This window comes from Brassica napus, chromosome C2, assembly GCF_020379485.1.
Source record: "Brassica napus cultivar Da-Ae chromosome C2, Da-Ae, whole genome shotgun sequence".
Taxonomy (NCBI): domain Eukaryota; kingdom Viridiplantae; phylum Streptophyta; class Magnoliopsida; order Brassicales; family Brassicaceae; genus Brassica; species Brassica napus.
Window position 1 is genome coordinate 44,437,013 of NC_063445.1, and position 16,758 is coordinate 44,453,770.

Genomic DNA, 16,758 nt, shown 5'->3' on the forward strand with positions numbered 1-16,758 from the left:
CTCTGCCTTTTCCATCTGAACCATGGGTACATATCTTAATTGATTTTGTGCTTGGATTGCCTAGAACTAGGAAATGAAAAGATTCTAACTTTGTTTTGGTTGATAGGTTTTCTAAGATGACTCATTACATTCTGTGTCATAAAACTGATAGAGAGATACTAAGTTCTTAAATCATTTCTAGAAAACATTGTGGGCTAAACTTGGAACCAAATAGTTATAATTTTCTACTACTTGTCTCCACAAACTGATGGACGGACTGAAGTAGTTAATAGATCTTTGTCTACTCTCTTGCTTGCAATCATTAAAAAAAATCTTAAACTTGGGAAGATTGTATGCCTCAAGTTGAATTTACATACAACCATTCTATTCATAGGGCTACTAAGTTTTTTCCATTTCAGATTGTTTATGGGTTTAGTCCTTTGAGTCCTTTGTATATGATATCTCTGCCTTTGAAAGAACAAGATAACTTTGATGGCAGCAGAAGGCTGAATTTAAAAAGGTTAAGGAAAATAATGAAGCAATGACAAGGCAGTATGAGGAGTATGTCAACAAAGGAAGGCGTGAACTGATCTTTAACCCTGGAGATTTGGTGTGGATGTATCTAAGGAAGGACATATTTCCAATTGAAAGAAAGTCCAAACTGATGAAAAGAAGAGATGGCCCCTTCAACGTCCTTGAGCGAATCAACAACAATGCATACAAGATTGATCTTCAAGGTAGGTAATCAGTGAATTCATCTATCAATGTCTCTAACTTGGCTCCTCTTCATGAAGATCACTTTGATTTGAGAAAAAACCCTTTCAAAGTAGAAGAGGATGATGCAATCCAGGAGAAGCCAACCTTAGAGGAACCTAATGATGAGTCTGAGTGGATGCCACTACCAAGTGATTATGAAGAAGATGATATGGACCATACCCAAAATTAAGATGTTTCTCTTTCATCCCAAAAGAATTCTAATGACCAGAAAGAAGACCTTTTTCAATATTTCTTGGGCCCATTACGAGATCAAAGTCCAAGAAATTAATTGAGAAGATTGCTTACCTTGTCCAGAACCAGTAAAGTGAAAAAGAGATACTTGGCCAAACCACCATCACGCCAAGCACCTTTATTTACTCAGATGTGTCCTACAATAGCTAATTTAATTATGTTCTTTTTCTTAGTTTATGTTTTCTATGTTTTTCATGCAACCTATCTACTTGTTTTCTTGTCTTTTCATTCTATTAAGAATCTGCATAAACTCATTCTCAATTTTAATCATCATTTTTATCTTAAACTCATTTCTTTTTTGGTGATTGAATTGTTCTCTGAATAACTTGACTGTGAGGTTTGTGAACCCAAAACAATCAACAAACTCTCTAGTTGAATAGTGTGTCAAATCCAGAACCTAAGAGAGGTTAACCTAAGGCCATTCCGCAACTTCAGAGAATCCAATCAACCCTTCAACCCATTCAACCATCAAATCGGAGGAAGCTAGTTAGCTGGCTGATAATCTATCAACCCTAATCAACTATCAAGCCATCAATAAACCTATCTTATTTAGATCCGACAAAAAATAGAGTGGAAATTCTTGGGAAGAAGTCGTTACTAATCTAGCTTTAAGAACACCTAACAAGCATAAAACAATGCAAATCAAGCAAGAAACATCATAATATCCACCAACCACCCTAATCCACCTAACCCATGAATCACAAGGTGACTACTCACTAATCTCCATGAGAAATATTAAACACATGTAAGGTTTAGGGCTAATCATGTTAATGAGTAAGATAAACATAATATAAGATGAAATACTTAATTAAATGATAAAAAAGTTCAAGCTTTTCTAAGATTAAACAAAGTCTTGAGAGAAAATGAAATAGATCTGAGTTTTGCCTAAAAAAGTGTTTATAGATTACTAAAATTAGCTAGGTCAACCCAATTAGCATGGATTGACACAAGATAATTTGGGTAAAAATTGGTAAAAACAGAGTTGGAACTTTATTTAAATGTCGCAGCTGGCTTTTGAAATGTACACAAGCCGCTGCAGATGGCCGCAGCAAAAGGCCGCTGTTAGCATCCAGCTGGATTTTGACATGTACGGAGGCCGCTGCAAAGGGCAGCTGTGAACATCCAGCTGGCTAGGGAACATGTACATATGCCGCTGGAAAAGACAGTTGTGGTTGTTGGCACGGCTTGCGGATGACTTTTGCTTGCATCAGTTACACGGCACTGCTGCGTCTTCCCGATTCAGAATCCACATATTTTCATCGTCATGGAGTTTTTGTCACCATGCCGTTGCACCATGCCACTATGACACTTAGGCTCCAATTCGTTTCATGACCAAAATCACTCTTTTTGCCTTAAATCAGCTTTATATGCTCCAAGTTCACCAAGTTGCATTTTTACCATCTAATAGGGACATATGCATGAAAATTCAACCTATTGTTCTCTAAATGCTAATATAAATGATCAATATGCATACTAAATGGATGAATAAATCAATAAAAACACAAGATGTCAGTAACCACCAAGTATCCGTTTGAAAAGTGTAAATAACCCTCTGACCATAGTCGGGGTGTTGTAGGCACAGGGGGGGGGGGGGGGGGGGGGGTAACCCACGAATTGATAAAAATGGTGGAACCAAGGTTTAAACCTGAAAACAAAGAGAACCGATTTTTATGAGTTTTGAGTTTTTATGATGCAAACAGAAACAAATATGAAAACGAATGAAATGATGATGATAATGATAATAAAATAAGATAAATAAACAAAGGATAGGATGAAATCAAGCTGCTGGATGTGTATCACTCTCAGCTTGATTAGATGATGAACTGAAGTGGATTTGCGGAGGAAGGTTTGATTGAATCTCTCAATCTGATGGAATGATGGATCGAAGTGATTGACTCTCTCAATCTGTGTACTGAGCTTGTTTGATTTGCACAAATAAACTAGACTCACGAAATCAATAAGACATCAAAGAATCTCTCTTTGAATCCTAAAGACCGTTATTTTATACAAAGAACAACTTTGATAAAACTGAATAAACTTTCTATTAACTTGGTGATTAAGGGTGCTCTTTACAATGGACGTCTAGGAGCTTATATAAGGCTCAGAGACAAAGGTCCTAACGTTCTAAAACAAATAGAAAAGGAAACAAATCAAGCAAAGTAACAAAATCGAAAAACTAGCCGTTGGAGCCTTTTATGGGATTTTGGCTCCAAGTGAGAAACTTGATTCTTCTTGAACCTGGACGGTTTTAATGGATAATAGAGCTTCCTTGGGACCTTCCTGGGTGCTTGATAGGTTCTGATCTCGTTCCTGATCTGAAGAGAAAAGAGCTGTTGGACATTAATGTCGGTTTGCTCCAAATAAGGCAGGTTTGAGTAAATGAGGATCCTCATGATCCAATGGTTGCTGGTGCATGGTATGAACTTTCAGAACTCCTACTGGACTCCTAGAATATCTCCTGATTGGTTGAAATGATTTCCTGGTCGCCAATGTCTGGTTTGAAGCTGATTGAACCGGTTAGCTTCCAATTGAGGCAAGTGTAGAACTATATTGGCCGGTTTTGGAGATTGGATCATAACTTCATAATTACATGGCCATTTCTCCTGATCTTGGGCTTTATTGAAAGCTGATAAACTCCTCTTGACTCCTATGATGGGCTTTGCTTCAGGCCGCTCCTTACTTGAGCTTAAATCTCCTTCTAAAGTCGGGTACTCGCAGATGGACGGGCTGGAAAACCTCTGACTTGTAAAATTCATAACCTCTTGATCCGTGAATATTTTGGACTGATTCAAAATGGAATGGACTTCTTCTTGAGTGTAGAGTCCATTAAAATTTGTCTCGTGACTTAAACCCTCATGGTTTGTAAGATACGGCATTTTTAGTGCACATGTGTTATGCTTGGCGCCTTGGCTGGTTGAGTAGGGCTTTGGGTTGACCTCCGGTTCAGTTGCTGATCTGATGACCACATCATCCCCTCCCTCTTGACAAGGTTTCGACCTTGAAACTGTATAATCTGCACCAAGATAGAGCAAGTCAGCTTTCATTCTCTTTTGAGATTCTAAAGCCTTACCTTGGTATTGTTTTGGTTTTGCTTCTTTAAGCAATATGGACTGCATTGTCTCTTGAACAATCTTCTGGTCCATCACAATAGTCACGCCTGGTGGTTCTTCTTCTTTAAATTCTTGCTCCTTAAGTCCTGTTACAACACCCTTTGACAAAGACAAGTGCATTATACAAGAATTTGGAACCAATAAATCAGTTTGAATAAAACTATCACTTTTCATAGATAAATCTGTTTTCTCTTCTAGTGATGTTTCTATCAATGCTTGCTTAGTAGGACAAACTACAGCATAGTGTTTTTTCTTATGACATCTATAACATGTCTGATTTTTCAAATCCTCAGAGTTAGAAGACTTACCTTGGCTTGATGGCTCTTCTTTATTTGGGTTTAAAATCTCCTTGTATCTTGGACTTAAATCATGGACAACATTTGATCTCAACAAGGATGGGGAGATCGTGTCTTTCTGAACCTCAGGACCTGTCTTAACATTCTTGGACAAAGACAAGTGACTCATACCAGTGGGAGATGATTTATAAACAAATTTATCAAGTATAGGACTTACCTTAGCCTTTACTTGGACAATAAAAGGTTCTGATTTTTCTTTGGAACCATGAGTTAGATACCTCCTTGGGTATATCTTTTTGATCTTAGAACTTGTGAGTTCTGGTGAAAATTCATCCCTCATGACTTCCTTAAGAGCTCTCCACGTTTTGATAGCTGGCTCCTTGTAAAACCATCTATCATCTTCTTCTTGTACCCACCATTTAAAGGCATTACCTCTTAGTTGATCAAGGGCATAAGATAGCCTCTCTTCCTTCAGGATGTTGTTGTAGTGAAACCATTCATCAAGGTTCCTCTCCCATGTTAGGTAGCTTATTCCTCCTGAAAATGTAAAGAGTTCAATTTTATCAGCAAAAGATTTATGATCAAACCGAGAATTAGCAACATGATGAGTATGGGTTTGAGAAGTTGGATGTTGATTGATACTTGAAGGATCTGGTGGCTTGGGATCGACATAGACAGCCTCTGGTGCATCTCCAAATCTCCTTTCTCCTTGCTGTGGACGTTGGCCTCGTGCCTTGTTTCTTTTCCTCAACTGAGCAATCCGATCATTGATCTCTTGCAAAGCTGTCAACTGTTGGTTCTGTTTGGCCATCTGACATTGGCCGTGTGTTTTTCCTACCATGGCTTCCTGAAAAAACTTTCAAAGATCAAGTGAAGGAAGGAATGGGAAGTTCTGGTCGAATCAAAATAGGAACCAAAAATGCAAGCTAATTAAAACTAAACCGAGAAAATATGCTATGATGACCCGAATTGAAATAAACTATGCAAAAATGATTTTTCTTTTGGTTTTCTTAAGACTTTTTCTTGGGTTCACCCCCTAGGGTGAACCTTTAGGTTCACCAACCAATAAAAAGTTGTCATTTTAGATCTAGTATCTTTTAATTAAGGAAACAAAATAACTTGCCAAATTATATTATGCTTTTAAAATAAAAAATAAAAAATTAAATAAATAAAAATAACAATAGTTCTAAAAAAAGATTATTTAAAAAAAAATATTTATTTTTAAGATTTAGAGTTTAGTGTTTAAGATTTATAATTTAGAATTTATCCAAATGTTTAGTGTTTTTCCAAGGGTTTAGGGTTTACCTAAGGATTTAGGGTTTACCCAAGGGTTTAGGGTTTACCCAAGGGTTTAAGGTTTTCCCAAGGGTTTAGGGTTTAGGATTAGAGTTTAGGGTTTAGTGTTTTGTTGACAACATGTTTAGTGTTTTTCCAAGTGTTTAGGGGTTTACCCAAGGATTTAGGGTTTACCCAAAGATTTAGGGTTTAGGATTTGAGTTTAGGGTTTAGTATTAGAGCATAGGGTTTAGTGTTTTGTTGACAACATTTTTTTTTTTTGAATTCGTTTTTTATATATTATTTTTATTTATTTTTAAATTTTATTTTTAAAAAATAATATAATTTGCAAGTTATTTGGTTTCCTTAATTAAAAGATACTAGATTTAAAATGACAATTTTCTATTGGTTGGTGAACCTAAAGGTTCACCCTAGGGGGTGAACCCAAGAATAACTCTTTTCTTAATGCAAATCTCGAAATAAAACAATATTAAATGACAATGAACACAAATGAAAAAAAAAATATGGAAAGCAAATTAATGCAGATATTTTTTTTTTGATTTTCTTAATTATGCAAGAATTAACCAACAATATGCAAAAATGATTTAAACTAAGATGCAATATTTTTATTTGGTTTTCTTGATGTAAGAACGGAATGGACAACTAGAAATGGTATGAAAATACTCAGAATGATTTATTTTGGCTTTTAAGTTTATGGATGCAAATGGAAAGGAAACAAATTCAAAACATCATTTTTTTATGGGATATTTGGGATTTTCTTTTATGGAAACTAATGAATGCAAACACTTTTTTTTGGGATTTTCGATTTTAAATGAATCAAATAAAACTTTTTCTTTTCTTTTTCGTGGCTTTTAAGAGGATGAACAGAAAGAATACAAAAACAAATGCAGAAACAAAACTTGAACAAAGAAACAGTTTTTTTTGGATTTTCGGTTTATGATGAAAACAAATGCAAGCAAATGAAATATGATGCAAGGATAGAATGGACCTGATTCAGGAGCTTTGAGCTCTGATATCAAAATGTTGTAGGCACAGGGGGGGGTAACCCACGAATTGATAAAAATGGTGGAACCAAGGTTTAAACCTGAAAACAAAGAGAACCGATTTTTATGAGTTTTGAGTTTTTATGATGCAAACAGAAACAAATATGAAAACGAATGAAATGATGATGATAATGATAATAAAATAAGATAAATAAACAAAGGATAGGATGAAATCAAGCTGCTGGATGTGTATCACTCTCAGCTTGATTAGATGATGAACTGAAGTGGATTTGCGGAGGAAGGTTTGATTGAATCTCTCAATCTGATGGAATGATGGATCGAAGTGATTGACTCTCTCAATCTGTGTACTGAGCTTTTTTGATTTGCACAAATAAACTAGACTCACGAAATCAATAAGACATCAAAGAATCTCTCTTTGAATCCTAAAGACCGTTATTTTATACAAAGAACAACTTTGATATATTTTATACAAAGAACAACTTTGATAAAACTGAATAAACTTTCTATTAACTTGGTGATTAAGGGTGCTCTTTACAATGGACGTCTAGGAGCTTATATAAGGCTCAGAGACAAAGGTCCTAACGTTCTAAAACAAATAGAAAAGGAAACAAATCAAGCAAAGTAACAAAATCGAAAAACTAGCCGTTGGAGCCTTTTATGGGATTTTGGCTCCAAGTGAGAAACTTGATTCTTCTTGAACCTGGACGGTTTTAATCGATAAGAGAGCTTCCTTGGGACCTTCCTGGGTGCTTGATAGGTTCTGATCTCGTTCCTGATCTGAAGAGAAAAGAGCTGTTGGACATTAATGTCGGTTTGCTCCAAATAAGGCAGGTTTGAGTAAATGAGGATCCTCATGATCCAATGGTTTCTGGTGCATAGTATGAACTTGCAGAACTCCTCCTGGACTCCTAGAATATCTCCTGATTGGTTGAAATGATCTCCTGGTCGCCAATGTCTGGTTTGAAGCTGATTGAACCGGTTAGCTTCCAATTAAAGCAAGTGTAGAACTGCATTGGCCGGTTTTGGAGATTGGATCATAACTTCATAATTCCGTGGCCATTTCTCCTGATATTGGGCTTTCTGGAAAGCTGATAAACTCCTATTGACTCCTATGATGGGCTTTGCTTCAGGCCGCTCCTTACTTGAGCTTAAATCTCCTTCTAAAGTCGGGTACTCGCAGATGGACGGGCTGGAAAACCTCTGACTTGTAAAATTCATAACTTCTTGCTCCGTACATATTTTAGACTGATTCCAAATGGGATGGACTCCTTCTTGAGTGTAGAGTCCATTAAAATTTGTCTCGTGACTTAAACCCTCCTGGTTTGTAAGATACGGCATTTTTAGTGCATATGTGTTCTGCTTGGCGCCTTGGCTGGTTGAGTAGGGCTTTGGATTGACCTCCGGTTCAGTTGTTGATCTGATGACCACATCACGGGGTGGAGCCCCAAAGATTTGGGGTGGAGCCCCGAAAATTTGAAAACAACAGTGGTTTTAATTTGAATTTTTTTCGAAATTTTGGTAAAAAACAGCTTAATAAGAATAACTATATGCTTAAACTAGATGGTTAGAAATATCTTATGCAAAGTGCCTCGAAGAAAAACCAATCAAGAGAAAAATAAAATTGATTGCGTGTATTAATGATTTTCTTTCTTGGGTTTGATTAAATAACTTCAAAACATATATTCCAAAAAACGTCGACGGGTTCAAGCACAACTCCAGTATTTAACAAATAACATCAAGATTTTTTTTTGAAACTGTTGGTGCATAGATTGAAAATTTTGTGTTTTTTTGGTGTTTACATGGGCCTAGTCAAAATCCCTAATGCGCTAGGCAAAGAAACCCTTAACCAAATGAATCAGAAGAAACCTTAACCGAACAACTCGGTTACACCAGACAGACCTGGAACAAACCGGAACTGGAAACCCTAGATAAACAGACGTACTGAAGCATCCAGAACATAGCCGCTAGAAACTCCATGACCACCATCGCCTCAGAAAACCACCGAAAAGGCCTTACGGCACAGAAAAGAACTGCCTCGGGACGCCCTCGTCAACACCGCTCGCCGAGAAGAACTTAGGTAACAGGAACCTCCGCCTCGGGCAAGAAATCGCCTGAAAAGGAAGTGGAACAGCAGACGTACGCAGAGCCGCAATAGAGAGACACCATCACAACCTCAAACCCCACCAGCCAAATTTGCAAAACCAACGTAGCTGTTTATGAAGAAAAGAAGCTTCACCTAATCCACAAAGCAAACAAGGAAGAAGAGGGAGAAAAGAACCAAAGAAAAAACCAACCGGGAGAATTTTAAGAAAACCACCGCAGTCCGCCGTCCTCAAGAAAACACGCGGGACCGAAAATACATCCAGCCAGATCTTCGCTTCAGACGTACTCACAACCAAGGCGACAAAGCCAACGAGAGAGGCTAAGAGCATCATTATCCCGGTATCTTAGGGTGTATCTTAGAGCATCATTATCCCTGTATCTTAGGGTGTATCTTAGGTTAAATTGTGATTTAATGAAAAAGAATAATGGCAAATTAAACATGGAACGTATCTTAATTTAGGTTCAGAAGATACGTCCCTTAGAGACACGTGGCTTGTGGGTATTGGCGCGTGCCCAAATCAGAAGGGGAAAAAATCCCGACCATTCTCTTTCGGTGCTCTCTTTCTCTCTCTCTATCTCTCTCTCTCTCTCTCTCTCTCTCTCTCTCTCTCTCTCTCTCTCTCTCTCTCTGGTTCCCGAAAATGGTATGCGTCGGAGACGAATAGAAGAGGGTGTTTGTTGAAGAAAAGGCGAATCGATGAGGGGGTTTGGGGAATCGAAAGCCTCTTCGAAGAGGCTGTCTCTCTCTCTCTCTCTCTCTCTCTCTCTCTCTCTCTCTCTCTCTCTCTCTCTCTCTCTCTCTCTCTCTCTCTCTCTCTCTCTCTCTCCCTCCCTATATCTCGCTGTCTCGTTCCCGAAAATCACATGCGTCGGAGGCGAATCGAAGATGGCGTTTGGTGAATCGAAAGGCGAATCAGCCAAGAGCTGTCTCTGTCTCTGTCGCTCCTAGAAACCGCATGCATCAACAATCGAAAGGTAAAATCGTTGTTGTGTGGTGATTGTGTTGTGATCTGTGAAGGGAAAAAAGCCCCTGACTTTGTTGTTTTGTTTTTGTCTTTCCGATACCGGGAACCAAATGGGAGTGAATCGACACAGCTGAGTCGAATCGAGTGGTAAAGAATCTCTTTTGTTCTTTGTTGTTTTGTTTTACAGTTTCGATTTTTAGATAGTTCTCAATGATCTCTTCTGAACGTAAGTTAGAGAATCAGATTCCAAAGGCTTAATATATATAGGCTCAATGATCTCTTCTGAACCTAAATTGTTTGATTGTATTTTTAAACTGCTTGGTTTGATGTTTGATTGTATCTCTAAATCACTTGGTTTGATTGTTGACTGTTTTTTTAAACTGCTTGGTTTGATGTTTGATTGTCGGAAAAGGCATATTTATGTATGATGAAGTTTGATTGTATCTCTAAAATGCTTGGTTTGATGTTTGAAGGTGGAACGCATAAGCTATGCTCACCTGTGATGCAGATGCACTTGGATTGTCAATAAATTCCTAGTTCTTCTATCCAATGTACAGGTTCGTTCCCTCCTCTGCTAACTCTGAAATGAACATATCTTGATTATGGTTAGAATAGAATCGTGGGTAATAAATGGTGTGGTTAGTGTAATAAATAGATGTTAGGTGAAACTATGAGCGATTGTGTTCTGTGTGATGAATGAGTGTAGATATATGTCAAGTCCATTTAATCTCTTTCATGAATGCTTTAAAACTTCTATTCTCTTCCATCTACTTAACTCAGTCCGAAGCTTGCTTCAATTAAACTTTTCTTCTTTTTAATGAATGCTTTTAAACTACTCTTCTGTTCCATCTACTTAAATCAGTCCGAAGGTTGCTTCAATTAAACTTCCTCTTCTCTTCCATCAATTAAAACTTTCTCTTTTGCTTCCATTATCATCTCCTCCAATCTGTCTTTGTCTCATTTCCGGATATGGATTACAATCCATATCCAAATTATGTTGATCTTCTTAATAGTCAACATGAAAGTGTCATTGGTTTAGACTCTCCGACACATCCCGAAGTTTCAAGCTTTGGTGACACGCCTGCAAAGCGTCGAGAGCGAAGGACGTGGACGCCCACTGATGACATAGTGCTCATCAGCTCGTGGTTAAACACGAGCAAGGATCCCGTAGTGGGGAATGAGCAAAATTCAGGTACGTTCTGGAACAGAATCACAGCCTTTTTTGCTGCTAGTCCGAAGCTCGCAGGGTGTGAAAAAAGGGAAGCAGGGCACTGTAAGCAACGCTGGCACAAGATCAATGATCTTGTGTGCAAGTTCTGTGGAGCATATGAGGCTGCAGCAAGAGAGAAAACTAGCGGCCAAAATGAGAATGATGTTCTGAAACAGGCTCACGAGATCTTCTTTAACAACCATAAAAAAAATTCACTCTAGAACATACGTGGAAGGAGTTGCGCAATGACCAGAAATGGTGTGATTTTTCAAGTGCTAAAACCGAGAGAAGCTCTAAAAAGTGGAAGTGCGAGGAAGCACAATCATCAACGTTTAACGCAACTGAAAACAACACAGCTGAAGCGGATCGGCCCCCTGGTGTTAAGGCAGCCAAGAGCTGTGGCAAGAAGACAATGGAAGAGGGGAAAGGTCTGTGTGAGTTTGAGCGTATGTGGTCAATAAAACAAGAGGATTTGACTAGGAAAGAAAGGCTCTCCAAGATGGTTTTACTTAACCGTCTATTTGCAAAATCCGAGCCACTCCCTGAGTATGAAGAAGCTCTGAAGAAAAAACTTATTACTGAGTTGTTCTCCACTTAGGTTTGTCGAGTTCTTCTAGGTTTGTCGAGTTCTTTGTTCCCAGTTTCATGCCCCATATCTTGCTGTTTCATGTTCTTTGTTGTGTGTTTCATGCTAGTTCATGTTCTTGTAGCTTGTTTGTTGTTCTTGTTTCAGTTATAATATGTTAGTTCATGTTCTTGATCTCATGTTTCTTGTTTGTTGTTCTTGTTTCAGGTCAAGAGTGGAGAAAACATATGAAGGCAAAGAGTGGAGCAAACAGATGAAGTCTTGTAGTGAGTCCTGTGTCAAGACAGAGTGGTCTTATCCTCTTGGTGTGTCACGGGTGTTGTAGTTTGAAACTAAGTCTTGTAGTAGCTTGTAGTTTTCTTCTCGTCTTGGTGTGTCACGGGTCTTTGTCATCGAGTGTCACGAGTCTTTGTATTTTTCTTGTCGTTGTGTAAGCTTGTGTCACCAGTGTTGTGTCACAAACATCTTCTCTATATAATATAATCTCCTTTAGACATTTCATTCAATAACTCATATTCTCTCATTGTCATTGTATGACCACACACATATTCTCTCCTTCACACATATTCAATAACTCCTATTCAATAATTGTTTGATCACACAAAAGATCATAGTCAAAAGCTCTCATTCTCACCAAAATCTCTCATTCTCACCAAACCGAAGTCAATATCGCTCATTCTCACCAAAATATCTCATTCTCACCAATCTCTCTTTCTCACAAAACCAAAGTCAAAATCTCTCATTCTCACCAAGCTCTCATTCTCACCAAACCAAAGTCAATATCTCTCATTCTCGCCAAGCTCTCATTCTCACCAAACCAAAGGCAAATCTCTCATTCTCACCAAATCAAAGTCAAAATGGCATCTTCTTCGTATAACACTTTTGAAGGATCAGATGATGAAAGCTTTGATCAATATTTTGATCAAACATTTGATGAACATTTTGATCAAACATTTGAGAATTTATCCATTAATTAGGGTGATCAAGACGAAGAAAGTAGAAGAAGAAAAAAACGAGTTTATATCGAAAGAAATCGTGAAGAAGGCTATGCTCGTTTATGGAATGATTATTTCAGTGAAACTCCAACGTATTCTACAGATATCCCTACAAATATCGCCAATATGATGGGTGTTTGAACTAGAATTCGTGATAGACAAATGCATGCACAACTGAAAGCCGATTTGATTGAACATATATGGCGTAAATTTGGACGTGATGAAGACAACAATTGAGCTCAGATGTTTTTTTTTAAATTATTCTGCTTTTTTTACTAATCTTTGTTTTTATGTTTTTTTTTTAATTCTATGTTTTAAATGTTATCTTTAAATATGTATTATATAATAAATAAATTTTATCTTAAATCAAAAAATGTTTTTATTTTATTTTAAGAACCCCTAAATAAGATACTTTCAATGGATGTCCTAAAATTGTAGGTCTCTTACATATATTTCTTAACCCACTTTATTACTAAAAAAATATTAAAATATGATAATGATGCTCTAAGGGAGAACGCCTCATATCCCTTCCTAGAAGACCCAAAAGGAGCCTCAAAGAGACGCCTCACATCCTCCGTTGCTACACGATACCACCGGATGGGTTACCTGAATCACCGATTAAAGGAATCACCCTTGATTAAGCACTGAGTTAGGCACCATCTCCGAGCCTCTCACATCTGAAAAAGGGTACAGTAATGGAAAGGCGGCGTTAGAATTAGGGTTTGCTCAGAAGAGGAGAGAGAAAAGAGAGATTGCAACGATTGGGTTTAAAAAAAAAAAATTTTTACAAACCCAATATATCTTTTGATACTTGAAATGTATATATATTCTCGTTCAAAGTGCACGAAGCTAATCCTTCATATAATAAATCACAAGTCACATGACCAATAAAATTCTGCCACATGGTTTGTAATTCAAAATTAATTGGAAAAAATTAAATGCATAATTATAATAGCTTTTTCTCTTGAATCTTTCTCGCTCGAAACACAAAATATGCATCTTTTTCACTTCCTTCCAAAACCACACGATCTCCACCTCTTTCACATAAACTGTTTTTCAGTTATAGTATAAATTCAACTCATCAACAAATTTCTTTACGAGCTTCATTAAAAGTTAAAAATCTCTTTTACAATCTCCAGTTGCTCAACGAAGCAAAACAAGTGATCCTTCGTCTCTCAAAAAACTTCAATTTTGATCTTAATAGGTTTCTTCATATCTTCTTTCTTTTCTTTTTGTATCAGTTCGAAATTTCTATCATTCACTGTCTGGATTAATACTTGAAAATCTATCTATAATAATAAAAGAGACTTTTCTCTCTTCCCAGCTCTCCACCTCATCATCTTAGAATGAGGCAAATTCCGCCACCTGGCATCTTCTCATTATACAGCTTTATTTTTCCCCGTAAACAGAAAATGAATGGGCTGATCGATTTGTTGACGTTTATAGGTAGGCGTGGCCTTTGTTCGGGCTTCTGTGATATCCTTTTGTTCAGGCCCAATATAGATAGGGTTTGAACATTTTAGGAAATCGAGAAAGTGATCTCTGTCGTCGCTTCCCTTATTTTCAGACGATACCGCCTCCGAGGAAATTTCAGTAACGGTGTAAGTTTCCATTTATTTGCTCCTCAACTTCGTGCATTTATGTCATTATCCCATTCTCTATCAGTTAATCGATCTCTCCATCTTCCAAAGTAACCAGCGGAAGCTCTCCTATAAATCTGGAAGTTCCCAGCAATGCACAGCACCAACTCTACAAAATCGACAAGAATGGTCTCTAGCTCTGCTAATAACCAACTTCAACAATGGCGTATTCATTCATCTTGCTTGCCGATTTAAAAGCTTTCTGCTGCTCAAACACAGCTAAGGTTTGTTTGTTGAGATTCATGGAGGCTCAGAATGTGAAGAATCTATCGGATCCATGGCTAAGAAGACATCAAAATCAACGGCTGAAGGAACCCTCCGTCGTGTTCTTCCATGTTGTTCCTCATGGGTTGGGAAAGGCCAAGATAATCTCCAAGCTTATCCTTTTATGGGAACTTCTCCGGATTTATGTAGAGATGTTATTCATCAACAAACAGGTAAGATTATATTTACTATTCCTATATTCTTCCTATTAGAGAATCAAAGACCCTGACTAATTGCATTTACTTAGGTTCAATGCTACAAGGCTTCATCTCCCCTTATCGTGTAGCACAAGACGGAAGTCGTACTGCTTTTGAATCCAAATATGAAAAGTTGTATTAGCTTAGTATGCCAAGGTATTTGGGAGTAATATGTGAGAGTTTCATGTGGGATCGTGTTTATATCATTTTTTAAAATCTCGAAAAATAAATCTAAACAATGAAAAGCTATGGGCATCTGTGTAAACGTTTTTTACCTTAACTATTCCCAGCAGTGTTATATATATTAACTTCCTCTTGAATTCTAACTTGGTATCTTGCAATGCACAACATTATAAGTTTGTCAATAGAACTACGAAGGTTGAACCAACTCCAGAAGATACAAAGGTGGACAAAGAAGAGGAAGAACCGCATAAAGAAAGTAACTTCAAGTACAGTGTCTTCTTCTTCTTTGTATTTATTTTTATTTTGGTATTTTGGGAAGATAAAACAATTTAATATGTTTCCATGTGTTCTACCGCAGACGAAGGAGTTCCAATATTATTGCTGACGTATTTTGGGAAGATAAAACAATTTTATCTTGGTATTTTGGTATTCATTTTGGTTGCAAAACTCCCAATCATTACCATGGACAATAACTATAGCTTGATGTCCGTAACATTAGGTCAAAGATGTTAAATGGTCCTACACTGAAGAGTCTAAAGGATTCAAACTTGAGAATTTTTTTTTAACTCAGATGGCTATTTTAAGAACATTGTCTTGAAAAAGTCTTATCATATGATTGATGAAGATGACCCCATTGCTTGAGAAGGCTATTCGGTAACTGTTCTACAATTTTTTTTTGCATATACTTCATATGATTATATATAATAATATTAAATCAGATTTATATAATGTTGGCGTCCAGCTCGGCGATGCTCTTGATCAGATTCAGAGAGATGGGCGACATCTCAGGCAGTATGGCTGGAGCGTTGTCCACTGCTAAGGAACCAAGAGCTTGAACTCAAGTGTCAGGTAGATTAATTCTCTTCAAAATATTTTGATGTAAATAATGCATCTTCACTGCTCCGAGTTGAGTTTTTGATATATCACCAATACGGAGCTCCTCAAACCGTCAAGTAGGTGCCACATTAATGACATGGACAAACATTGCAACCGGTTCTTTTACTACGAGCAGATGAAGAAATTCCTTAACTACATGTACCTGAATACTGCTTCTGTTTATGTTTTTCCCTAAATACTTATGTTTTTCCCTAAATACTGCTTCTGTTTACACCTTTACCTCTTATTGCAATTTTCCATTAATTAAGTTGAACCTTTCCGAGTGCAACTCGAAGACCCCATAACCACACATGAATCAGACATTTCTTAAAACAATTTATCAAAAACAAAAATATATGAAAACTATCTATTTATATAAACAAATAACTAAGTTATTTAATTTATTTGACAATTTTATAATTATTATAATATCTTCACTTATTAGTAAGTTTTTGCAATGGTCTGTTACTAAGTTCAGACTTGATGAACGTTATATCTTAAATAAATAAAAACTATTCGAACTTTGCTAACAAAATACCAACCGCAGATTACAACTTAGACATAAAAGGTTAATGATTGTGAAGTTTGGACAAATGTGAAAATAACAATGTCATGCCTACAATAACAATGTCAAAAAATAACAATGTCATACCTACAATCTCCGGTACGCAAATTTGCAATTACACCAATCGCAAAAGCATTATGCTAAATGCGCTAGGGTGGCAATGACAACCCGGTGATTACATGCACGGTGTAGAGCTGTGAAAAGAAGTCATCCATGTGAGAACATGAACTCAGACAATAGAGGAAGCACTGCTGATGGAATGGTGATGAAAAAACAGTTGCTCCAAGTGAACCAAATGAATCACATGTAGCTGACAAGAATACAGGAGAGGTTGCAGCAGTTCTGGAGGAAGGGCGCTCCACAAAGAAGAAGAGAAACAATAAGATTAACAAGTTTGAACTAAGACATTTTTCTTAAACCATGTCACTGCTTTTAATAAGTTAAGTTTGTCACGCTAATCTGTTACTACTCGGTTATCAAT

The 16,758-nt window shown here is 37.1% G+C and overlaps 2 protein-coding genes across 2 annotated transcripts; one reads left to right on the forward strand and one right to left on the reverse strand.

Annotated features, from left to right (window-relative positions):
- Positions 1-1,220: 1,220 nt before the first annotated feature.
- Positions 1,221-5,204, reverse strand: LOC125582432. Its single transcript, XM_048749131.1, has 5 exons — positions 5,036-5,204; positions 4,611-4,930; positions 4,406-4,529; positions 4,058-4,183; positions 1,221-1,228 (listed from the first exon to the last, which is right to left on the reverse strand). Exons 1-5 carry the CDS (start codon positions 5,202-5,204, stop codon positions 1,221-1,223), a joined length of 747 nt encoding a protein of 248 aa, XP_048605088.1.
- Positions 5,205-10,938: 5,734 nt separating this feature from the next.
- On the forward strand, positions 10,939-11,569 carry LOC111203164. Its single transcript, XM_022696639.1, has 2 exons — positions 10,939-11,074; positions 11,193-11,569. Exons 1-2 carry the CDS (start codon positions 10,939-10,941, stop codon positions 11,567-11,569), a joined length of 513 nt encoding a protein of 170 aa, XP_022552360.1.
- The last annotated feature ends 5,189 nt before the right edge of the window (positions 11,570-16,758 follow it).

Excerpts from the sequence above, each read along its gene's own strand:
- LOC125582432 (XM_048749131.1), bottom strand. The coding sequence starts at position 5,204 with ATGGCCAAACAGAACCAACAGTTGACAGCTTTGCAAGAGATCAATGAT. Across the intron at positions 4,530-4,610 it reads TTGTCCAAGTAAAGGCTAAG|ACAGGTCCTGAGGTTCAGAA; the intron begins GTAAGTCCTATA and ends AAGAATGTTAAG. Across the intron at positions 4,184-4,405 it reads AGAAGAGCCATCAAGCCAAG|GACTTAAGGAGCAAGAATTT; the intron begins GTAAGTCTTCTA and ends GTGTTGTAACAG.
- LOC111203164 (XM_022696639.1), top strand. The coding sequence starts at position 10,939 with ATGAGCAAAATTCAGGTACGTTCTGGAACAGAATCACAGCCTTTTTTG. Across the intron at positions 11,075-11,192 it reads ATCAATGATCTTGTGTGCAA|AACATACGTGGAAGGAGTTG; the intron begins GTTCTGTGGAGC and ends AATTCACTCTAG.